Here is a 25,972-nt window from a genome sequence, read left to right on the forward strand (position 1 = left end):
ATGACCCGGCAGCTGCGGCAGGCTGCCCGGGTTAAACGGAACAGACCTTTTTTAGGCCACCTTTTCTAGGCCCTTCCCTCTCAGGGTGAGCAGGGAGGAGCTGCTCAGTCACGTGAGGAGCTGCCGGAGAGGAGCGCTGTTCCATCCCACTCCTCGGCGACCATCTTTCTCACGCCGCCTAGCGTGCAGGGTTGGGCTAGATACTCCCAGTCACATCCTGACCTGTGTGTGTGTGACCTGTGTCACACACACACACACACACACACACACACACACACACACACACACACACACACACAAACACCCACACACACTCAGACATACAGAGAGAAACACAGACAGAGTCAGACAGACACACACACACACACAATCACGCACTCACACTCACACAGACATACAGAGAGACTATGTCTGAGTGTTAAGGACCTCAATGTTCCTGGCAAGTTTCAAGTTCCTGCCTCTTCTTGCCTGACTAAAATGTGTACATCCTCAAACTAAATTACGGATTTCTCACCATGGGATTAAAAAAATTATAATGATATGCAGTGACAGAACCCCTGAGTTGTTATACATATGGGTATTAAACCAATATCTGTTGATGCTACAGTGAATTGAAGATATATCCTCATATTAAACCTATTAAATCATGTTAAACCCCATTGTAACTATTTTCAACTGAATGTGTGACGTAGTAGCGTCTACAAGAATCACGTTTTTTTATATATGCATTACCATAGATATACAGTATGTCAATGTAGATTAATGTCACCATTGATGCAGATTTTTATGTATTTTCCTGCCTTTTCAGGGTAAGGTATGTGTGTGTGTGTGTGTGTGTGTGTGTGTGTGTGTGTGTGTGTGTGTGTGTGTGTGTGTGTGTGTGTGTGTGTGTGTGTGTGTGTGTGTGTGTGTGTGTGTGTGTGAAGGAGCGAGATAGAGTAAGCAACAGGCATGTCTGCCACTCAGATCCCAAAATAGTCATATGCAATGTACACCTCTCTCTCTCTCTCTCTCTCTCTCTCTCTCTCTCTCTCTCTCTCTCTCTCTCTCTCTCTCTCTCTCTCTCACACCCCAGGCTGAGTGAGGGATCAGTTTGTTGTCTGCGGCCGGGAGGGACCTGGTCTACAAGGCTTCATTGCGGAGCCTGAAAACCAGCAAAGACCTTCAGAGAGTGGAGACCAATAGGGACCTGCATACAGGTGTGTGTTCCATGGGATTGAGTGTGTGTTTCATGTCTGATAGCAAACATTTTCTGATCTGTCCACTCTCTCTCTCTCTCTCTCTCTCTCTCTCTCTCTCTCTCTCTCTCTCTCTCTCTCTCTCTCTCTCTCTCTCTCTCTCTCTCTCCCCATCTCCCTTAATGTGACAGATGATGAAATTGTGGAAAGAGAAACCATTCCCCGTGCATTATCTAATATATATATTTGGAGTCAAAGTAGAGAGATGATAGAGGAGTGATAGGAGAATGATAGTAGAGGGATAGATTGATATGGTGATAATTGAGTGATAGATAGGTGGATAAGTGATATAGGGATTGAATAACAGAGGAGTGATTTTGGAGTGATCTAGTGATAGTAGCGTGATTTTGTGGTATAGGAGTGATTTTGTGATATAGTGATAGTGGATTGATGGAGGGATAGTAGAGTGACACATTGATTGTAGAGCAATTGGAGAATGATGTAGTGAAAATAGAGCGATTCAGTGATAGTAGAGGGATATAGCAGTGATATAGTGTAAGGAGAGAGGGGTTATATGGGGATACAGTGAGATAGTATATTAGTGATAGTAAAGGGAGAAAGTGGTAGTACAGTGAAATAGTGCTAGTAGATTGATAGATTGATAGTGGCATATAGTGACAGTAGCGATAGAGAGATGGTGGAGTGATTTTGGATAGTAGAGTGATAGATAAGTGAGATAGTGATAGTTATAGTATAGTGATAGAGGAGTGAGATTATATTAGCGATGAGTTGTGAGGAGGGGGTCGAGGTGGGAAGGTATTTCCCAAAGCCACATATCTTCAGCAACAACAACAACAACAACCTTTCACCACACAAAGTGGGTCTGGACACCTCCCACTCCCAGTGCTGTCAACCTTTCTGCTGTGACTCCTCCTGTCAGACCAGGGGAAGAGAGGAGCAGTGGGCACCGGGGGGGCCTGGGGAGGGGAGAGGAAGGGTGGAGCTGGGAGGAGGTGGGCAGGGGAGACTCGGGGAGGAGCAGGCCCCAGGAGGCCCAGGGGAGAGGAGAAGAGAGGAGACGGAAGGAGGTGCAGGAGACTATTTGGATCTCAACTCCAGCTGCTCTTCCTCCTGCTGTCCAGAGGAGGAGGAGGAGGAGGAGGGCTACAGCGACTGGTCCGAGGAGGATCTTTCTCTTCATTTCTCCGCCTCCATCATCCTCCCCTCTGATGAGGAGTCAGACAGAGAGACGGGGGAGACACAGGTACTGCTTTGCTTGTGGTTATTTGTTTTTTGCGTAAAGGAAAAAGGGTGTGTGTGTGTGTGTGTGTGTGTGTGTGTGTGTGTGTGTGTGTGTGTGTGTGTGTGTGTGTGTGTGTGTGTGTGTGTGTGTGTGTGTGTGTGTGTGTGTGTACAATGTCAACATTATAAGAACAAGATATTTGTGCTTTTACAGAACAAAGAGAAGGAGGGGCCTCAGGCCAAGGGTGGGGTTGATGTGTCAGCCAATCAGTTGCTCAGTCAGTCAAAGTGTCATCGCCCAGCAACGTTTCTCCGGCAACACAGCATGCCTGCATACTACCAGCGGAGATTTGCAACCAGCGACGAGGAGGGGCCCAGGGGCTACCGGGGCCTGGTGACTGCAGGCAGGCCAGGTACACCCACCATGCTGCTGTTAGCCTAGCAAACACCTACCATGCTGCTGTTAGCCTAGCAAACACCCACCATGCTGCTGTTAGCCTAGCAAACACCCACCATGCTGCTGTTAGCCTAGCAAACACCCACCATGCTGCTGTTAGCCTAGAAAACACCCACCATGCTACTGTTAGCCTAGTTGACACCCACCATGCTACCGTATAACTATCATATACCCACTATGCAACTGTAGGATAGCTACCCCCATGCTGCTGTTAGGCTACCAACCATTCTACACCCACTATTCTACCGTTTGATTAAAGTACACCCACCATACTTCTTTAAGCCTAGCATACAGCATACACCTGTCATGCTACTGTTAGCCTGGCATACATCCACCATGCTTCTGTTAGTTTTACTGCCACCATGCTACTGTTAGATAGCTAACATACAGCGTTAAATTAGTTCCTCATAGCTCCTCAGGGGAATACACTTAATTGCATACATTTAATTGCTTATCAAAGATTTACGATATGTTCTGAATATTTGCTTGTTAAAAATGAGTGCAAGTAACAACTAAAAAAATACAAAAAATAGTCTTAAGAATTAAATAAATAAAAACATATCTATCTCTTGTTTCTATAATGAAGCACTTGAAGTCAGCTGCACATAACAGTTAGCCTTATAATCACAGAGCCAAACATAGTGCTAAATTATTTGTGTTTGTAGACACACTACAATTTTTTTTATTACATTACATGAAGCTTTGGACAAATGTTGATGCTTTTGTCCAAAGCAAAATACAACTAGTGCACTCAACCATAAACATATAACCCAAACAGTATAAAAATCATGCGATTACATAAAATGAAACCGAAGATGGAGATGTTGTATTCATTGATTAAATTATTATTATCATCGTGCTGACATTTTGTAGGGTTTCACATGTCCTGACGTCAGTGGGGGATGTCAGCCAGGACAGCAATCAAGGTTTTGTGGAGCATTCGTCTTAGTATAGAGGGAGAAGCAGTAGGGGAGGCTGGGCTGTAGGTTTGACCAGGACCTTGAGAAAGAAGACTGAACCTTAGATTGGAAGAAGGAGCTTTTTGCTTCAGATAAGGAGGCAGAAAAGAGGAGAGCATGGTAGGCGAGAAGGACATCAGGGCACTTGGAGTTGCACCATGCTCTTTCAGCCATCCGTACGCTGGTGCTGTCAGACTGGACTGAGTCAGACTCAGAGCTCGAGGGTTCACGTGAGGGGAGAGGTGACAGGGCAGATGAGGCAAGAGGAGGGAGATTTGTGTTATAACTGGCACTCGTTTTGAGTGAGCGACTATTTGGACATCTTTGGGAAGTGATTAAAAGTGTATTCCCCTCATACGAATGGGATCTATGCTACTGTAACACTGCAATTCTACTGTTAGCTAACGTTCCTTACATCTCGTTGTGATTCTGACTTCTCCCTCTGTCCTAGAACTCCTAGGACCAGGTAGGAACAGTAAACCTAGGCTCCAGAAGTCATTTTCTTTGGACGAAACAAAAACCAAGTTGGCGTCCTGCATAATCAATGAGGTTTTGTCCAAGAAAATGCAAGGAGAAAGAGGACCAGCCAAGTCTGCCAGTAATCTGATCCCAAACCACCCTAACTGCCAAACCCCAGGCAACCAACCAAAGTTTAGGCATGGAGTAGGAGGTACAAGCCTGGTTCAGGGTGGACCAGTCCATATTGTGAGGGATATCAAGAGTCAGGTTCAAACAACGGGCCGCCTCTCCTTCACCAACTCTTCCTCCGCTGCAACCACGACACACCACCGCGCTACTGGCTGGAGCCATGTGACATACAAGGTGATTGGCGCAGAGGATAGCCCCCCCCCAAGCTACCAGCAGGCTGTGGGGGTCAAGGACACCAAGGAGGCCACAAAGAGTCATCCATTGACTTCCCAAAGTCACGCTACCGTGGCAACAGCTCTTCCCCAATCACAGGAGAGACTTGAGGGCAGCAGGTTCCCTAACTGCAGCACTCCAATCAGAAAACAAGCAGCAGCCAATCAGACGTGTCAGCTGGGGCCTATCACTGAGGGGGGGGGGCAGCGTTCCGGGAGGGTCAGGGGTTCGATTCCCCAGCAGGGATCAGCTGGGGAATCTGGAACAATTGGTCGGCCTCCACTCCCTGTTTACAACTACACCCCCACCCTCGGGACAGGGTACGCCCAACCTACGGGCCTCCCCGACACCCCCACTGTGGTCTCCTCTTCCTCTACCCAGCAGAAGGCTAGAGGAGGAAAGGATCCTCCCGTTCATACAGACGATTACAAGGGCTTTATCAGCACCTCCACCCAGAACACCTCCACCCATAAGACCTCCACTCAGAACACCTCCACCCAGAACATCTCCAACAAGTACACTTCAATTCAGAACACCTCCAACCAGAACATCTCCAACAAGTACACCTCAATTCAGAACACCTTTAACCGGAAAACCTCCACCCAGAACACCTCCCCCCAGAATACCTCCACCCAAAGCATCTCCAACCACCATGCCACCCACAAACTGGATCAGACACAACTACACCACCAACAACTACAACAGCATCAGCTGCTTCAGCAGCAGCAGTTCATGTTTGCCCTGCAGGGGTTCTGGCCTGGAGGAGGTCTGGTTGGGTTGACGAATGCAGGGCCTGTATCCACAATGCCGCCCACCCAACGCCAGGTCAAAACCCTGTTTGATCCAGAAACAGGTCAATATGTGGAAGTCCTCCTCCCATTGGCTAACTATGCCACCGGGATGATACCTGTAGGCCCCTCCGCCAGTATGATACCCGTAGGCCCCTCCGCCAGTATGATACCTGTAGGCTACGGCCCCATTCAGTACGGCTCAGCCCATATGCAGGTTGGCTCCGCCCATAGTATGATACCTGTCAGCTCTGCCCCCCTACATGTAGGCTCCGCCCCCAGTTTGATACCTGTAGGCTGTAGAGTGATGTCGTACCATCCCATGCCTGTACTCGCCTCATACTACCCCCCCTTTACTTTACACACACACCCTGGCCCGTAACACACAAACACACCCTGCCCTGTAACACAAACACACCCTGCCCCGTAACACACACAGACATCCTCCCCTGTAACTCACACCCACACACACAGACTTTGCCCATTACACACACACCATACAGTTCCTTTAATAGACACATACCTTGTCCTGTAACATATACACACATAGACTGCCCTGTGAAACACACTCACACACACACACACACACACACACACACCCACGCACACACACACACACACACACACACACACACACACACACACACACACACACACACACACACACACACACACACACACACACACACAGGCCAACACATTAACACACCAACACACACACACATCAACACACTGACTTTGAAAGAACGTAAAAATATTAAAAGTATTAGTATTCCTATAAATAGGGCAAGGCACTTACACAGGGTATAAGGTTTGATTCCCACTTGGGCCACTAATGAGTGTTTAAAAAAAGCATCTGTCAAATGGCAGATATTATTTTCTTCATACAACATTTTGTAAAATAATAAATATACAATACAAAACAGGGTTGTATCTGGTGCATTATTGTTTGTGGTTAGTCCTACAGGGTGGTCAGTCCTACAGGGGGGTTAGTCCTACAGGGTGGTTAGTCCTACAGGGGGGATAGTCCTACAGGGGGGTTAGTCCTACAGGGGGGTTAGTCCTACAGGGTGGTTAGTCCTACAGGGGGGTTAGTCCTACAGGGTGGTTAGTCCTACAGGGTGGTTAGTCCTACAGGGGGGTTAGTCCTACAGGGTGGTTAGTCCTACAGGGGGGTTAGTCCTACAGGGTGGTTAGTCCTACAGGGTGGTTAGTCCTACAGGGGAGTTAGTCATACAGGGTGGTTAGTCCTACAGGGGGGTTAGTTTTACAGGGGGGTTAGTCCTACCTCTAGTCCTACATTGTGGTTAGTCCAACAGGGTGGTCAGTCCTACCTCTAGTCCTACATTGTGGTTAGTCCTACAGGGGGGTTAGTTCTACCTCTCTGGTACTGGAAGGAGAGATGCGCAAATATTGTGCATTGACCTGGCACTGAAGAAGAGCTTTTCATGTCAATGTGATAACATGATCAATAAATATATTCACATACACATTGTCATAAAGCAGTATCCTCTGAAAAATATAATATTGTTTCTTTATAAATAGATTGATTATTCAAATGTATTCTACTGAATCACAAAAAGACTACCACATTGAAATGCCAAATACAATTTTCAGGGCCAAGTTCTAGTGCACATGTCAGTGTGCAGAAACTATTCAAAGTAGTAGGCTACCGGTTTATCACATGCAGAAATGCAAATCAAGATAGGCCGACCATTCACAATCGTTTATCTAATATGAGGCGGCAAATACGATGACGCTGCAGAGGAGTGCAGTCAACAACAAAGATCGCTTTCTCTGATGTTTCCTAATCATTCAGGGGTGTGTAGAATGTTGGAGTATTTTTACGTCTATCTGTGTTCACACTTCTTAGTTTGGGGACAGGCCAGTGTCTCTCCAACTGATACAAGTTGTTATTTACAACAATTCTCCATTTTTTTAACAGAACTTGTGATTCTTCCTGTCCTGGCTCAAAGGACATTCTCCGGGCCATCCTATACCAGGACTGCTGACTGCTGCATCTTCTCCAGATTTTTCCACACCTACTTGGTTGTCTGCTCTATTTTCTTCCTCATCTGAAGAACAAATGACAAGAAACGTGCCCACGTCTCCTGCTGTGGGCCTTCCCAGACTCTCTCAGGACTTCCATCAGTCCCGGTCCTTGCCATTCACAGATATTAACTTTTTAAGCATTCCCTTAAGGGTCCAATTGTATCGCTCCACTCGGCCCTCTGTTTGTTGGTAGTAGTGGGTGGTAAGAATCCTTATTATGCCCAGCAGTCTGTGTGTTGGATAAGAAGATGGTTCCTTAGTCTGTAGGAATCTCTGAAGGGATGATTCCTACAGAACCGTATCCTCTATAAGAGGATACGGTTCTGGGTAGTGTGATCACAAACTGCTAGGCTGAACCTTTTCGTGTCTGTCCGTTCTAAGGGATCTACTAACTCCATGGCTATCCAGTTAAAGGCGACGTCCATGATGGGTAAAGGTTGCAGAGGAAATTTTGGAGAAAAAAAATTGTGCCTAACCGCTGACACTCTTCACAGCGATGTTGTACCTCTGAGTGTAACCCAGGCCAATGTAATCTGCTGGAAACCCTTTGGGGGGGGCATAGGTTTCCCTCGCCCCCAAAATGGGTTGCCTATGGGCCATATATAGCACCCTCTCTCTAAGACCTTGGGGAATTAGTCACCTAGCCACTCCTGCCTCTTCAGACCTGCAGTACAATATCCCCCCTCTAAAGACAAAACTAAACCCCAACGGAACTCCTGTTTCACCCTCTGGTATCAGGTCGCTTGCTGCAAAACACCTTTCTGGGATTCCTCTTGCTGCTGTTATTCCCTCAAATTACAAGATGCTTCTATTTTACCCTCTCCAGGATCTGGCAACTCAGTGGAGGCTACTCTCACTGTGCCTACCAGCCTATCCCTACCTTTTTTCCTCCTACTCTTCTTTCTCTTTGGCGTAGCACAGTCTTGCAGTTCGGCAATTTCATAGTGTATCTCACTCAATGCAGTCTATTCCCTACCAGTAGGTGGAATAACCTGCTGGTTCTGGACCTGGGCCTTAGACCTGGTCACTACATTTACAGGTTTACACATGTGGGCACACTGGGTTATCCTTCCCCAAAATAATCTGATGGACTAGCCTATCTTCAACTCAGGCAACCGGAATTGCTGACCCCGTACTTCCAGATATACCTCAGCTGTAGGGTAAGCCTACTGATCCCCATGCACACATAGGGAAGTTCCCGTGGGGTCTCCCCTGAATTAATGTATGCATTTCTAAACCTCAGTCTATGTACTCAATCTCATGTTTAGCAAGGATGGCCTCATTTACTTTCCAACAATCATGGGTATCAACAGCAGCTATAGGCACATAGGCCTTTCCGGTAAGAACTGGAACCAGCCTGACTGCCCAGTCCTCTTCTGGCATCTGGTATGCTGCTGCCAACGGCACAAATATTGTGTTTGTACTGTTCAGTGTTTTTTCCTTGTCCCACGTCTCAGCCATCTCTCACTGGAAGTGCAAGCACTGCTGAACCATGGATGATAGGTCCGACCCATCTCCCAACTAATCCAATGGCTAGTGACACGGCTTGGTTGTTTGGGCGCCATAGCAGAACGTTATTTTATAAAAAAGAATCTCAAAAACAAAACAAATCCACCCATACAGCAGCGTCGATCCCACTTCTGAAACCAAATGTAGCGTTCGCTGTTATGCCCCTAGTGATTGCTAACAGCACCACCACAAAGGACAGGATTTAATGGCAACCACCTTATTCATTCATAGGGCAAAATGAACCGTCTGCGTTTATTTTAATAATAATGATAATTATTTCAACTCTGGAATCGTCCAAGAGCATCAAGGTCGCCAGTGAAATGGGTATATATATTAAACAATCTGAATGCCAACTGGATTGGGTTACAGCGAGAGCAGGAGCTGCTTGACTGTAGCTTATATGCACAAACAAGAGCAATCAGAACAAACACACGGCACCACTTCCGCTCTACCGGGCCATCGCCCAGAGACGGTCTTTAGGGAGACGTATCCTCAACTCTGGCGGTTGGGGAGGATTATGTCCCTTGCCTCTGTGTGCATGCGCACAACAACATGCTAAATATCATTCATTGACTAGATGTTAGATGTAGTGACACATGGCCTACTCCTTTCAAACTACACAGCTCCTTAGGGAGTACCAAAGCCTTTTATAGTATAGTATAACTAAATTCACATAAAGCAATAAAAAAATAGCTTCATATATATAAAAGCTTCATTGATACTGATAATGAGTTTTGGTTAGTGGCTGATGCTTCATAAAAAAGTATTTTGGATCATAACTTCATGTGTAAAAACTATGATCTCATAAAGAAAAAAGTTTTAGATTGAAGAAAGGTGGGTTCTGTTGACATGGCTAAAGTCCTTTAATTAATTATCTTCAACAATCATACCATAGCAATCCCAGACCCGTAGTTTTAGGTGTGTTCAGTAAAAGTAAAAGGCTAAATTTGGATCGGTACTGGGCAATACTTAAAGGGATATTGTTCACCACTGTTAACCCATTACTTTTTTGCCCATCTTTGGGTTGAATGTGATCAGAGGTTTGACTTATGTTTGGGTTAAACGTAATGAGCTAGCTCAGGTGTTTAACTTAGTTCAACCCAATGAGGTAACTCGGGGGTTTGACTTGGGTTAAGTGTAATGAGGTAACTCAGGTGTTTGACTTGGGTTTGGGTTAAGGGTAATGAGGTAGCCCAGGGATTGCCTTGGGTTTGGATTAAGGGTAATGCGGTAACTCAGGGGTTTGACTTCATGGATTAAATTTGTATACCGCCTTTCTAGACACTCAAAGACGCTTTACAGTGAAGGGGGGACCTCACTAACCACCACCAGTGTGTAGCACCCACTCGGGTGATACACGGCAGCCAATCTGCGCCAGAACGCTCACCACACACCAGCTTGAGGTGGAGAGTGAGGGAATTAATGAGTGAGACAATTATACAGGAGGATGATTAGGGGGCCAGATTGAATTAGCCTGGTTGGGCCAGGACACCGGGGAAACCCCTACTCTTGTGCCCTGGGATCTTTTATGACCTCAGTGAGTCAGGACCTCGGTTTTACGTCTCCTCCGAAGGACGGACTTGGGTTTGGGTTAAGGGTAATGTGGTAACTCAGGGGTTTGACTTGGGTTTGGGTTTTAGGTAATAAAGTACCTCAGGGGTTTGACTTGGGTTAAGGGTAATGTGGTAACTCAGGGGTTTGACTTGGGTTTGGGTTAACTGTAATGAGGTAGCTAAGGGGTTTGACTTGGGTTTGGGTTAACTGCAATGAGGTAGCTAAGGGGTTTGTCTTGGGTTAAGGGTAATGAGGTAGCTCAGGGGTTTGACTTGGGTTTGGGTTAACTGTAATGAGGTAGCTAAGGGGTTTGACTTGGGTTAAGGGTAATGAGGTAGCTAAGGGGTTTGACTTGGGTTAAGGGTAATGAGGTAGCTAAGGGGTTTGACTTGGGTTAACTGTAATGTGGTAACTCAAGGGTTTGACTTGGGTTAAGGGTAATGAGGTAGCTAAGGGGTTTGACTTGGGTTAAGGCTAATGAGGTAGCTAAGGGGTTTGACTTGGGTTTGGGTTAAATGTAATGAGGTAGCTAAGGGGTTTGACTTGGGTTAAGTGTAATGAGGTAGCTAAGGGGTTTGACTTGGGTTTGGGTTAAGGGTATAACTAATTTTGGTAAATTTGGTAAACATAATGATTGCTGACCAATTAACTCAAATATTCATCCAAACACACAGATCTGTGTTTGCAACTGCAAAATAACTTTGGGGAATTTTTAGGACATTTAATCCCCCTCAAGAGAGCGCTGTAACACCACTTTTACACATATGTCAAGTGTAATAGTGCAGAATTAAGTATTTTTTTAGTAGGTTTTGTGTACCATCACATACCTCATGTTTATCATGTACCAATGATAAATAATTGAGCGTCATCAATTAATTTATTAATAATAATAATAATATAATAATAATAATAATAATAAGTAATTGTTGAAGTGTACTGCCATATGGAATCATGTTATATGGGATACCCCTTGATACAGTATTCAGATTGAGAATTTGGTAAATGGCCTTTCTAAAAATAATATAAACTCATAATCTCTTTTTTGACTTCATGTATGTAATGAAAATATTCCCATTTATGTAGGTCACACTGTGCTCAATAATGAAGTAGCCCAAACTTCTATGATTAATGTTTTGTTTCCGGTGACCTAGCGTATCCAGATTATATTCTACAGATGTATCCAGGGACCTCCAATTTTATTACAAATTAAACCACTCTACTTTACCCAACCCTAAACTAAAGGGTTCAATACACTCCTGGAATTCATGCAGGCATGCCAGAGAGATTTGTAAAAACCAAGCAGGATTAGCAGGAATCCAATCATGAATGAATCGGTCACATCAGCGGACCAGTCTCTTATACACGTTCTCCAATCCATATTACATTCTCCTTGTTTTATGTTAACAACATCAAAGGGGACAAGAAATACAACTCTACCATTGATTCATTCAGTTTATAGGGCTTGAATAAACCTCAGGCCAACCAAACTCCCCTCCCTGGTTTTTACCTCCCGGTCTCTGCAAGGAGAGACCAGGGGAGCACATCCTTAACCAAGGGGAGGAGGGTGAGATCCTTACCCCACCATGGGGAGGAGGGTGAGGTCCTTACCCCACCATGGGGAGGAGGGTGAGGTCCTTACCCCACCAAGGGGAGGGGGGTGAGGTCCTTACCCCACCAAGGGGAGGGGGGTGAGGTCCTTACCCCACCATGGGGAGGGGGGTGAGGTCCTTACCCCACCATGGGGAGGGGGGTGAGGTCCTTACCCCACCAAGGGGAGGGGGGTGAGGTCCTTACCCCACCATGGGGAGGGGGGTGAGGTCCTTACCCCACCATGGGGAGGGGGGTGAGGTCCTTACCCCACCATGGGGAGGAGGTTGAGGTCCTTACCCCACAAAGGGGAGGAGGGTGAGGTCCTTACCCCACCATGGGGAGGGGGGTGAGGTCCTTACCCCACAATGGGGAGGAGGGTGAGGTCCTTACCCCACCAAGGGGAGGACAATCGTTGCTATTTTTTAAAGGGTCAATGTTCTTACGCAATGTATGTCTTAATTTGTTTTGCTCAAACAGGGTTATCCCATTAATAAACACTACTTGCTAATTTTTGATAGTAACTCAACAGCCACTCATGAGTAATTATTCCCATGGGTTACAAGTGTGAAGAACCAAACACTTCCAGAGTTCACAACTTTGTATGTGTCTATGTGAATGCACAGCCAAGTTCGTTTCTGTATGCGTGTGTGTGTGTGTGTGTGTGTGTGTGTGTGTGTGTGTGTGTGTGTGTGTGTGTGTGTGTGTGTGAGTGTGTTTGTGTGTGTATGTATATGCCTGTGTGTGTGTGTGTGTGTGTGTGTGTGTGTGTGTGTGTGTGTGAATGTGTGCGTGTGTGTGTGTGTGTGTGTGCGCGTGTGTTTGTGTTTGTGTGTTTGTGTGAGTGTGTGTATGTATGTATGTATGTATGTATGTATGTATGTATGTATGTATGTATGTATGTATGTATGTGTGTGTGTGTGTGTCTGTGTGTGTGTGTGTGTGTGTGTGTGTGTGTGTGTGTGTGTGTGTGTGTGTGTGTGTGTGTGTGTGTGAGAGTGTGTGTATGACAAAGAAGTTGAGAGTGTGAGAATCACAGACCGATGGGGAGTTCCAGTCCCGCCCTCCCCTCCCCTCCCTTACCACCGCATCCCCCCTTCTCTCACCCAGGCTCCCAGGCCAGAGCCCCCTCTCTCCCTCTCCCTCTGAAAGGCCGGGTCTGTGCTCAGAGTAGAGGTCTGCAGAGCAGAGGGCTGTGGAAGGGGATGAATGGTGCAGTGTGTTGTGGGGGATACAGGATTGGGGTATGGGGGGGGTGGCCTCCTCAGTGAGACGCCCCTCCTGACAGACAGTCATGTCCATTCACACCCCCTACTCTCTCCCATCACAGATCCCTTTCCCTTCAATACTGCCCTGTGCGCTCTCTCTCTCTCTCTCTCTCTCTCTCTCTCTCTCTCTCTCGCCCTTTCTCTGTCATTCCCTCTCTCTGTCTCTCTCTCTCTCTACTTACTCACTGGAGGGGGGGGGGGGGGGGGCATGGGAGGAGGGGCAGTATTAAATGTAGCCTGTTTACTTTATTATCTGTTGCATCTTCATTCAACTAAAATGGTGAGGAGGGGCACAAAAGGTCTTCCAAACAACAGAAAATCCAGACAAGAGAGAGAGAGAGGGGGGACTGAGAGAGAGAGAGAGGGAGGGGGGAGAGAGAGAGAGAGAGAGAGAGAGAGAGAGAGAGAGAGAGAGAGAGAGAGAGAGAGAGAGAGAGAGAGAGAGAGAGAATGAGAATGAGAATGAGAGCGAGAGCGAGAGCGAGAGAGAATGAGAGCGAGAGCGAGAGCGAGAGAGAGAGAGTGTGTTGGTTTTGAAAGCCTTGTGTGGTCTTAATTTGTATGCATCCAAGGTCCCCTAAAGTAGCCAACGTCTCTCTGAAACTGTCCCAAAAAACACTATTCAAATGTGAAACAAACGTTATGGAACAATGAGAGTCAATGCAATAAATGGCGATCGGCGGAGATATCATCCTCGTTGCAGCTCAACGGCCCAGTTTCCTTTACGATAACCATCAGTGATCTTCTTAACAAAACGACTAAATGAAGCTAAACTCAGCTGCATCAGACCCGTCTGTCCAGCAGGGGCCGCCCTTCGCTTGGTATCCACCTTACGTTTACGTTTTGGTGGTCTGGGTGCAGCAAGTCCCCCGATTGATCAAATCATTCATTGGCACAGCTCGCCAGCTCCATGTGGAAGCAGTACCAGCAGTTGCACATGCTGCTAGATCAAGGTAACCGAAACAGGAATTAACTAGTAGGACTGCTACTTCTGACCGAATGGAATAAGCGCAAACCAGTTTCTAAAGACGCGAGATGCCAAAAGCTTTCTGAAGTCTTCCATCAAAAAAATCAAAGCTTGAACGTGGAGGGAATACGTGTTCTCGTGGAAAGGTTCTTTACAGGGATATAAAGAAACCAGCTGTGGACGACTTGGATGACTTAGGCAGAATCGCGGAAAACTTTCTATAATCTTTAGGTTTCCTTCTTCCTCCACATGGAGTGATTCGCGTCTCCTCGGCGCGTTGGTTTGGAAAACAAGGTGAGATTGTGGGTTCAAACTAATCCTGACTTATGTATTCTATTCAAATGGAACTTCTCCATTTGAACTTAGTTCAAATGGATGGTTAGATAGTATCTCAATGCGTGCAGCACCGTGTTTGACGCTAACCCCAACCAGGGACGTCATGGGTTTTAACCAAGTTCTTCACCTTAAGCTGTTACCATGAGCTCAATAGTGGGCCACTGTGGGCCCCTGGCTCCACTGTGGCCCCCTGGCTCAGTCAGGTAAATCATGTTCCAAGCCACATTTATTTCTCCTTTACCTATCGTCTAGACACGTTTTTTAAGCCTTTTTAAAGATGGCATCAAACTAATATTTTTTCAGACATTGTTAAAACGATACGGGGAATGAAGTAGCGAACGTAATGTGTCGACTGAATGAGCTATACCAGTGGTAGATGGGCTATATACAGGTACAGTTCTAATTTATGTGTAATCTCTCAGTCTGGCCCGGATTACTTATCAGTGAGGGTTGGTGACACTTGTATTTTTTGTCCCATGGGGTCACACAGGGTCTATTATTCACACTTTACCAAATCCATTTACTCTCTTTACTCCCTCTTGGTCTGAAAAACACAGGACAACCAAATGTAACCTGGGTTGTTTTGTCTGCACGGAATAGTACAATATGTGTTGACATTTAAACAAAAATCGATCAGCTGCTATTTTAGAATTGTTGCTGAACAGAAATCAGGGTTCTCCCTGCTTTCCCCATTGGGTGAGTTCTGCTGAGCTTCCTAATAACAAACACTAAAGACAAGAAAGTGGAAAAATGGAAATGTTCCAAATTGCATTAGCTATCTGTCTTTCCATTGTAGGAGAGATTAGGTACTGAAAATGTGTAATGCCTGATAATTTGATTCATTAGAATAAAGGCTACATGGTTTGTAGCAAATTTGTTTTACAAATATATCGCAGACAAATTATTTTGCCCGGCAGTACCTGGAAAAGTCAGAAAGCAACGAGCAGAGGCATCTACTTGTAAAAATGCCCTGTGACATCCGGTATGTCATTATGACGTGCTGTTGATTGACCTGTAATGACCTACCTTTTTTGGGGGGAGCTAAGTCTCTCCCCTCTGCTTTTATAGAGCATGGTGCAAGAGTTGGAATAAAATAGTGCATTTCAGCAATCCCTAATAACTGTTGCGATACGGTATAGAGCAACCTTTTTGATGAGAATCTCATAAAAATTAGGGAACTATTGAACTTAAAAATCTGTGAGATTGAAAACGAAGGACTTGCTGATATAATTCTACAGCCATGTTGAACCTAATGTGTATTGAACTGCCCCAGTGTCAAACACTTGCTTTCTGCCGAAGTTGTTGCTGCAAAAGGTGAAAAGGAGAAGAGGGGATTTCCGGTTTGTAGTTTCCATATTGTTTTCCTTCAGCTAAACCCATCATCGTGTCAGGATTTATAGAAAGCTGGGACATTCAGCTGGTTAACAGAAGACGTGTGAGAGTGGGTGATGGCAGGATGTCATGGCCATGGCCCAGACACTCCAAACACCAGAGTGGAGACACAAGGTTTTGTTGTAAAATGTCAAATTGATATAAGCAGGGTTGTCTGGTCACATTTAGTCGGCCATAGAAGAAATTCAAAGTGAGCATTACATTGGTGGGCATGTCTTGAGTTCTCTCCCATCCATTCTCTACCATTGGACGTGATTAGGGACTCCTTAGTGTGATCAGAGTAGGAAGGATTGGAAGGACCAGGCCCCGGAATTGGAACAGTCAGCAAGCCTTAGTTTGATCAGAGTAGGAAGGACGATGAACAGTCGGTAAGCCTTGGCAACAGCCAACAAGGCCCTCCGATCCCTTGCTCCTATTTAATACTCACTTTAATTACGTCGTCAGGCATTAAGTCCCTAACCTTATCAGAGCGGCCTGGCGGTTTTAATGTGGCTTTGCATCCAGCAGAGGCAGAAAGATTAGCGTGTGGCCGAGATCGTCCCCCAACCCCCAACCCAAACCCATCCCAGTGGGATCAAGGCTGGACCAACTCTTGATGGCCTAGGAACCGCCCACCTACACCATGCTTTCAGAAGTTTATCGGAAAAATAGATCCAGGTCAACTGAAAATAAATCATTTGAATTGTATTTATCTTGTCATGTCAACCAGGGTTGAAAACACAATTAATTGAATAGGCTCATTCCTAACACTATGTTTCTACTTATACTTGCTTGACGTAGTCATACTTGAATTTCCAGGTTAACAAGAGAAGATGAAAGCCTTGCTGAGCATTCAGTATCTTCTTATGCCTTTCCTCTTGGCATGTCCTTCACCCTTCCTTCCCTCATGTTACAGTACATTCTCTTCATGTTTAATGACTTATTATTCAGCTATGCTAATGGGGACCCAGATACATGAAGCTTTGGAATGCAAAACAGATTCTGGACTTGGGGAGGGAGTTCCCTTTTGAAGTGCCGTGGAAGCGTGTGAATTATTAACTCATCTCTGTGTATGCTGCACATTTGTCTTCCCGAATGTCTGCCGTCTGTGTGTGCCTGCACTCGCTCAACGTTGGTTTTGAAAAGGTGTGTTTGACCCGAGAGTCTGCAAGTGTGGCTGTTATTTAGTCTATTACTGAGCTGGTCTTGCTGTGCACAAGCAAACGGCTGTTATTTAGTAATCTTATTACTGGCACGCGTGATGGCTGCTGGGAGTTTGGTCCACTTTATAAGGTGAAACAGTCAGTGAGTTTGCTGGTGGTGTTGCAGTGAAAGTTGGGGGAAGGGCGACTTTCATTAGCATAAGCCCCACATTGTGTTTCTGGCCTTCCAGTTGCAATTGAGATTCCACAACTCCACCCTCGAGTCTACATTAAAAAAACGATGCTGCTTGTAGAGCAATTAAAAAAACAAATTATTTGATTAAATGTGTATTGCTTTTATACTGGCATTGTATTTGTACAACTGTTGTGTAGGTATCTCAGCCATACATGTATCTCTGCTATCTTATCTAGCAGGAAGTAAGCTCAACTAGAGTAGGGTGGACGGGGGTCCTTGACAGAATGGCACACAGGGCTGCAAAGTATCATTCCCCCTCCTGATGGTGGCATCAGCCGTTGGGTAAAGGAGGATAAGCTAGGAGGACACCGCTCAGTCTTTGTTGGAGAACCTTTGGTTTGAAGGTGAGTCTGCTGCCCGTGTAGGGGTGTTGGATGGATGGTGTTCAGAGGACCTGGACACAGATTGCACACTTTAGTATTCTCTACTGAGGCATGGATGGAGCTGAATGACATTCTTCAATATAAGACATTTGTAACATAGCTAAACTTTTGTTGTTCGAATGTTATCAGACATTGGCCTTGTATTAGCCATATTCTCAGAAAAAGATATTATTCAGCCATGCATGCGTCTGATAGCATTACTGTTATTCATGCATATCTACATATGTATCTGCTATATTTCTATCTATTGCACATATCTACGATAGGCATACATGCAAAGACTTAAGCCCCACAGATTATACGTTTATCAAGTAATGTGTGTGCACCTGCATCATTTTGTCTACATAGCCCATCAAGAGACTAGCCAGTGTGCTGGAATAAAAAAATGTTGCGTACAGTTTGCATGCCTGCGCAAGAGTAATCTTTGTAGATAATCCAACGTCTTATAATGTCTATCCTTCACAGTTTCCGAAAGGGTAGGGAGGGAAGAGAATGTAGGGAAGTGAATGTAATCAGTTCGGTTCTGCTCTGTCCCTGACTCAATCTCTCTATATCTATTTTGCTGCCTCTGACTCCCTCTCACTATCTTGCTGACTCTCTGGCTCTCTTTGTTTATGTCTTTCTCTCTTTCCCTCTCTGTGTAGAAGGGGGGGAAAGGAGAGAAGAGCGATGGTCCTATACAGGCTCCTTTTGTTTCCTTTTGTTTGACAAAAGGCTGGAAAGGAGATGGGGAGGGTGATGGTTGAGAGGTACAGAAGTTGTAAATCGTGAGAGAGAGGGGCAGTGTTAGAGCGAGATGGGGCGACAGGATTAGGCTTACATGTCCGTGCGAAAACATCCGAATGAAAGTGTTCGCACAGACAAAATGGCAGGTTTTTGACCATTGAAGCACCACACAATCAACCCAGGTTGCTCAGCCGAACTAACCAATCTTTTCCCTGTTCTACATAAGCGTGTAATTTCTGTTGTACGCTAGGCTGCGTTTCCTCTCACTGCGACCTGTGATATTAAACGAACAGCCCATAAAACCCGCCGCTTTCAGCAGCAGTTCAACAGCTTTTTCCAATTCGGTCAAGGTATATCGGCCATAGTATTGTGTGTTGGACTTCAGTCCAAAGTCACACACTGTGTGTGTGTGTGTGTGTGTGTGTGTGTGTGTGCCATTTGGAACACACACAAACAGCTGCCGTGGATGGCAGCAGACATTTCTTCCTCCGTCTTCACAGTAGGAAGCGGAATCAGGGCTGGTGAGGAAGGGTGGGGCCAAAGGGGCTCGCTGCTGGGCTTCGACCAACATCTTTGAACCCTGCTGGCCCTTGAGTTCTCCTCTAAAGACTTAACCATTGAACTTCTGAAGTGCTCCACGTGGAAAAAACGACGCTCAAGTCTTCTAAGAATATTGTTGCGTAGATTGCGGAAACCCAAAATGTTTGGGTTTGAAACGTCTTCTATTCAGCGCCTGTTGAAAAGGCTGCTTTTCCTTGGGAGTTCTCAGCATGTCAGACAGGTGGCAATTCAACCACAGCTTAGAGTTTGAAAGCCATTGGTCTTTCAGGCAATCCAAAATATCAAATGCCATGCCAATGACGTCAGGCCTACCGGCTTTTGACTCCAGAGGCAACAGTGTGGGAAGCATCTGCTCTGGTTGCCACTCGCTGGCTCTGGGCGTGGGCTTGGACAGGCCCGCCCCCAAGGTGTGAAATGCAGCATTTTGAAATGCCGACACCCGGCCGTGGCAACTGAAGAGCTACTTGGGGGTAGGGGGGAGGTGTGTGTGCGCAGTTTCCTCAAAAACACCCTTTTTGTCCCCAACTCCACCCATCCTTAAAATCCCTTGGAACGGCCTCGGGGGCGGGGGGCTCCTTCAGGCCCTGGGAAAAGGCCGGTTGCTGGGGTGAACCGGGCTGACTGTTGCTAGGGTAGAGCAGGGCCGATTGTTGCCAAGAATGAATGTTAAGGTTTCCAGGTTGGCTTGGCGGCGGGATGAGCTCTTTAAAATAAATAGAAGGCTTCTTTTGTAGAACATTTGACCAAGTTAGGTCATGCGCTCCATGTTGTTTTGGGATTGACTAAAAACGAAAAAGAAGATTTAGATGAAGAACAAATCAACCCATACCCTGGCTCTCCTTACATTTCAACCCACAGACAGCTGGTTCATTCATTGCTTTAACTTCCACTCACCTCCGAAGATGGTGTTCTGTCACTTGCACTTGACACCCGTTGGCATATTGATGGCACATTGCTTGATTCAAAGAGTAACCTGATATGATTCTTTATAGGCTCACTGTTGTGTGGATGCATATGGCCGCCTACTAAGGCCATGTCTCCCTTCTAGCCTTTAGATCTGTGGTATTCTCGTGTGTGTGTGTGTGTGTGTTCATGAAGGCCTACATATGTGCAAATGTAGGTGTCGGTTAGGTCTGTTCGATTTTAGCGTCAAACGATCACAAAATGAACAATTTTAGATTGGAACATTTTCCTTATTTTGTGTATTTTTTAAGGTGAAATTTCAAAGTTATCAGTTACAAAAAGAAATCCAGTAGTAGAAAGAAATTCATGAGTGAATGGGTAGTGCGAGAGCCCTCGCACTACCCCAACTGTTTCCTAGCAACCTTTTGCCAGTTGATGGTAAGATCTAATCCTACGCATGGATACAGAGGTTTTCTGCTTGTATCTGAAAGCTTTTGGTCTTATTCGATCTCTGATGCTGACGGTTTTCGCTTTTGAGTGAAGTATTCCTTTTTAAGTAGGCTTCAACAGAATGCATATATTGCATGGCATAAATCAACCTGCGTATGGAAAGTGTTTTCGGTCAAAAGAACAAACTCTAAAATGGCCCTAATGAAGTATTTTAAAGGTCCCATGACATGCCACCAGGTGTGGGCTGATCTGACCTTTAAAGGTGTAGTGTGTAGGATCTAGTGGCATCTAGCGTTGAGGTTGCGGATTGCAACAACTGAATACTCCCCTCACCCGTCCCTTTCCAATGACGTTGCCTGTAAGGTGCCATGAGGTACTTCAACAATGTGTCATTCTCAATGGCAGCGTTGAGTAGCCAAGTGTCGAGTGAGGAGGTTCCTTGATAGATTTGTAAATTATGTATGGTTTATTTAGTAAAAAATTATAGAAGTATAGGTCATAGCTTACAAGTTGCATATTGACTTAAAATGGAAGAGGATCCACAGATATAAGAAGCTCATTCTAAGCTAATGAGCGCATAATTCTTTTTTTCATTAGATTATACACGTATTATGTTCCATTCTGCCAAGTCCGTTCCGCTAGGGGCCTCTAAGTTCTACACACTACTGCAACCTTTGACGTGCCCATCCTTTACAGCCCGCTAGATCTTTCTGTGTAAGTGGCCCGAAGGCAGGCTAAACAACATGCTGTCGTCCTTTCGCTGTCTTCTCTCTCACACTCATCATTTCATTATCGGAAGCGTAAGGTTCTCTTTGCTTCCCAAGAATAAGCTTTTCAAGCCGCTCAACCTCGGCCTAATCTGGGCAGCGATGAACGAGGCCTCTGTGTTCAGGGAATGGATTGGAGGGGTTCTGAGGGAGGAAGGAGGAGGGGTGTTATGTATGCCCCCCACTGCATGCCCATTTACTTCCCTCCACCAACTCACGGAACTCCAAAAGTTGTGTTGTAATCATATGCAGTTCTTCATTATTCTCGGTCTTAATTAGGCTTTATGTGGTCGAAGGGGTTCAGCTGTTTCTAAGCATGGTAACAGGACACACCACACTTTTTTTTATTCTCTCTAAGCATGTCAGCTAATGTGACAATGGAATACGTTTAAATGCCCATCGCTGGTTGTTTGTAGGTAGGATTCTAAAATGTAGTCTTATAATCCAAATGCTGGTGGGGCTTTGCTTGAAGACCAAAGCCCTGTTGTGGACAGGAGGCCCTCACTGACGGGAGACTGGAAAAAGTCATATTTTCTTATCATTAGCATTGTAACTCCTTGAGCAACCAATGACGTTGCATATAAGACACGGTTACAAACAAGGCTTTGTGGTGAAAAAGAAGTCACCATCTTGAAGGAATGCAGAGTGCAAGTATTTTCCTCAGTGTTTTAAGTATTTTACTTAACATTGACTTATAGTGCACAATATTGCAATGATTATCAAAATGTGGTCTAAGCCTTTATTTGTTTTTCCAGTATCGAATGGCACTTTTCGGATTACTGAAGCGCACTATTAATAGCTCCCTCTGTTTTCCAATGTGCTAGACACACATTCAGCTAGGAATGATACACAGCCAGCTTGCATCATGCTGACGTCATACCTCACCTTATTGAACCAAACACTACACCTCCTCTCAATTGTGTTAGACGAGCTTTGGGCCTAAAGCCCACTGCTGGTGTCCGTGTGGGACATAAAACAATGGTTTTAGTTGTAGATATTGGCGCCCTGTGCTCTGCTCCCTGAAAACATTATGAAACAGATTATGTTAGGCTTTCTGCTCTCCTAATGAAACCTGGTGTCTCGCAAGCTGTTCCCATCTTTACATATTTGAAGTGCATTTCACTAGGCCTAATTTCTCAATTTGATCTTTGATGGTCTTTAACCAATTACTTAGACAGATGTGTAAAGCATGTGTTATCTTGTAGTGGGGTGGGTTCAGTCTTAATAGGATCCAGCTGGAACAGGAGTAAAGCTGGTAGCTGAAATAACAATGTCAGGTTCACAACGTGGTCCATGTAGCTCATAAGTAAAAAAGAAAGGGACCTGGCTACCGTCCAGGTGAACCTGAAGGCTGAAGGGGTTTACCACAGAAGGCAAGGGAATTATAAGGTTAACAAACACTGACAAACAGTATCTAATGTGACAAAGGTTTGCAATTGCAGCTAGACAGCAATAAACTTTTTTCCTCACGATTGATTGGGTGTCTTCTGATTAGTGTTGTTCGAATTGTCCCTGCACAAAAAATGACCATAACTCTCTTCATTTTCTTTGCGTGATTATAGATATGACTCTTTAACCCAGAGTGGAGGTGAAATGTTTTGTCTTCTTTCCAAAGGTAGATGGTAGTATGGCTCTAGTTCAGAAAATTTCTTAATCAATCTGTGGATGATGGCTTGTTATCTTATCACTGTTTATGTAAGTGACAACATTGTGCGTTTCTACTAGATTCCTCATTGAGGGAATGGATGGAAAAAGATGACTAGAATCAATACAGAAATTAAGGTTTTGTATTTTGGGTGGCTGACCTTAAAGGTCACATCCTAGACCGATATAATTATGTTATGTCAGATTTGGATTCAGACCATATAATAGACAGCAATCCCACCTGCACAGGTTTAGCTTTAACCTTCTGGTGTAGATGGTGTGGTGGATGTGTCCCTCAGTGATTACATCCAAAGCCTGTGACAGCACCCGTCCCCCAGCAGCATGTCCACTGCAGACGGTTAATCTCCGGCCAATCGATCACACGCCACAAATTGATTACCATGAAGCCACACCATGACCCGAGGCCTGCATAATAATGTAAAGCCCAAACACTGGCCTGTTTGGAAATTGTATGTGTTGTAGTATTGACTTTTATTATAGAAAGGACTTTTCATGGCCAAATCCATGTTTGTTCTCTAAAAGGGCATCAGTTCCACTTGGTTTTGACTCGTGAGCGAAGGACGTGTGAGCTGTACTTTATGATCTTCTAAAATGTGTGTGATTGACTAATAGGCAGAACATGAGAATCCAATACAATTTCATTGTGTTTTATTTCCTTTCCGAATTCCCCCCTTGGCCATTACTAGTACCATTTGCGGGTTCCACGTCTGGACCCTTCTGTTCTCCCTGTAATAGACTAAAGTACTGAAGACATGTTTCACTGTACTGGGACTGAGGCGTGCGTGATTCAGCATCTTAAGATCATGGGAATGTACAAGGTCGTCTTCATTATCTCAAGAACCATCCGTTTATCTTGAGGAAGTCTGTCCTTGCACAAGGTCAGACTATAATATGCTGTCTTCATTCAAACGTCATGCTTGAAGTAGCCAGGTTGCTCATTAAGTAGATCATTTGTGGGGTGATCTTATTTGGTGGGCACAGGAGATTGTGATGGAAGGTCACAAAAATGATCCTCTCTGTCTGAGTACTTCCTCTGTGATTGGCTGCTCTGTAAGTTTGTTACGGTAACCACACTGTTAATAACTGTCAGACAATTTGGCTTTATTTAATCACTTATACCTGGACAAAAATCGAACACGAGAATTACAATTAGTTGTCCATTCTGCAAGGGATAAAAAAGGCGCAAGATAAAATATTTCAGCTTAAATCCAATAATAAATACCAAGCGCACCACAGATGGAAACAGGTGTGGTGCGGTGGTGTTCTGGTAACCAGCTATTGTGTGTAGCATGGGCGCACTGGTAGTCCAAAACACCACCAAAACAGCCCTGGACACCGTCCTAACACGACACCACCCTAACGGGGTTCCACGCTGGGCGATATGACGATATATATCGTGTGATGATATAAAAATGTCTATCGTTTCATATTATCCTCTATCGTTTATATCGTCTTGTCGCAAATCACACTCTTTACGGTAATATTTTACGTCATTTGGACGACGCTTTACATTCTTCCACACGGCACATGAACGCAACACAAACAAACATGGAGGAGAATGAAAGTGACAATTCTGAATAGGAGAAGGACTCCCACGACCAGCCAAGACAAAGTGAGCTCGTACCTAAAAGAGGGGCTATGAAATAGGCCTTTCCATGTGGTCACTTTATATAAACTACCGTAATTTTCGGACTATAAGACGCGCCTTTTTTTTCTTATTTTTCGATTCTGCGGCTTATATAACGATGCGGCAGAGGACAGCTGATTTGGAATGGAACAACAGCTGTTCGCTTTCACGGGGAAAAACTAAGGAACTTCAACCTACTTAGGCCTACTAATTAACACACAAAATATGCAGATACTGTCAAAATCGGTTCCAGGGAGTATATAGGTATTATTAATGTTGTTTTTGATGGTGTTTTCTTCTGGAACGAGTATTCGAATATTCGCTCGGAAAAACCAACGATTATTCGAAGCCTGAAAAATGGCATTGGGGCCAGCCTAATGGTAATTAAACATTAAAACACCTGTGGTTTATAGTCCAGTGCAGCTTATGTACACATCATTCAATTTAACTGCTGCGGTTTATACTCCGGTGCGCCTCATAGTGCGGAAAATACGGTATTTATTCATTGAATTTACAGAAAATGTGCTATATCGTGATATACAGTATATCGTTATCGGGATATGAATGACCTATATCGGGATATGATATTTTGGTCATATCGCCCAGCCCTACGCTGAGCCTGTATTTTAGCATCCTCTATTTTATTTCCAAAATGCCGATATTTGACGCTCAACCATGCACAAAAAGATCAAATGTGCTGTAAATACTTTAGACAGCCTGCATTTCTATTACTGCATTGCTGGAGGCTCTGAGCATACTTGTGATACTTGTGAAAAGTGTGATTATTATATTCTTGTGAATGTCAATTGAATGATTGCCATTTACTCATCATGGGTGTGTCTGATTAGCAAGAGAGAGAGTAGGACACTTGCTCTGAGCGAAACAAAACATTGTTAATGGAAGTCCTAATTAGGCAGACCGAAGTCAGACCTTGCTGATTAAACAGACTGGGTGTGAAAAACCTTGCCCCTGGCTAAAACATGGCCTTGTTTATTGGGTTTCTCTTACCCCTATCATGGCCTTGTGCCAAATACGCCAAGGAAATTATAATTTTTTGTGCGTACTATCCCAGTATTTCCTAAAACATAGCATGACCGCTGAATTTGTCTGCATCTTTGTGCGCGTTTGTATTTGCATGTGCAGTCATGCACACTATAAGGCATGTAAGGGATTACATGATGATGTTACCGCTCCCCATATTCAAAGATGTTTATTTCAACAAATAAAAGCATTAATTAAGGAATATTTTTTTCATTAATGTGTTTAATTAATTAAAACTATTGAAGACATAAAGATATTTGTACTTTGTTTATCAATTGTACGGCAGAAGAAGAACTTTTCAGCTTAAACACACAAGACACTC

General features: G+C 44.8%; 2 protein-coding genes across 6 annotated transcripts in view; both read left to right on the forward strand.

Moving 5' to 3' along the window:
- Positions 1-1,103: 1,103 nt before the first annotated feature.
- LOC132470793 (uncharacterized) lies at positions 1,104-6,408 on the forward strand. The gene is made up of 4 exons (XM_060069664.1): positions 1,104-1,199; positions 1,370-2,442; positions 2,635-2,833; positions 4,288-6,408. Exons 2-4 carry the CDS (start codon positions 1,963-1,965, stop codon positions 5,865-5,867), a joined length of 2,259 nt encoding a protein of 752 aa, XP_059925647.1. The 5' UTR covers positions 1,104-1,199; positions 1,370-1,962; the 3' UTR covers positions 5,868-6,408.
- Positions 6,409-14,321: 7,913 nt separating this feature from the next.
- plxnb1b (plexin b1b) overlaps positions 14,322-25,972 on the forward strand; it is a 68,297-nt gene continuing 56,646 nt past the window's right edge. For 3 of the 5 annotated variants that reach the window (XM_060068663.1, XM_060068667.1, XM_060068666.1), the window contains exon 1: positions 14,322-14,716. The gene's annotated coding sequence lies outside the window, so the exon portion shown is untranslated. Of the gene's footprint in view, positions 14,717-17,703; positions 17,872-25,972 lie in introns of all 5 variants that reach the window. The other 2 variants (XM_060068664.1, XM_060068665.1) reach the window with 2 other exon arrangements.

Source organism: Gadus macrocephalus, chromosome 13, assembly GCF_031168955.1.
Source record: "Gadus macrocephalus chromosome 13, ASM3116895v1".
In the NCBI taxonomy this organism is placed as follows: domain Eukaryota; kingdom Metazoa; phylum Chordata; class Actinopteri; order Gadiformes; family Gadidae; genus Gadus; species Gadus macrocephalus.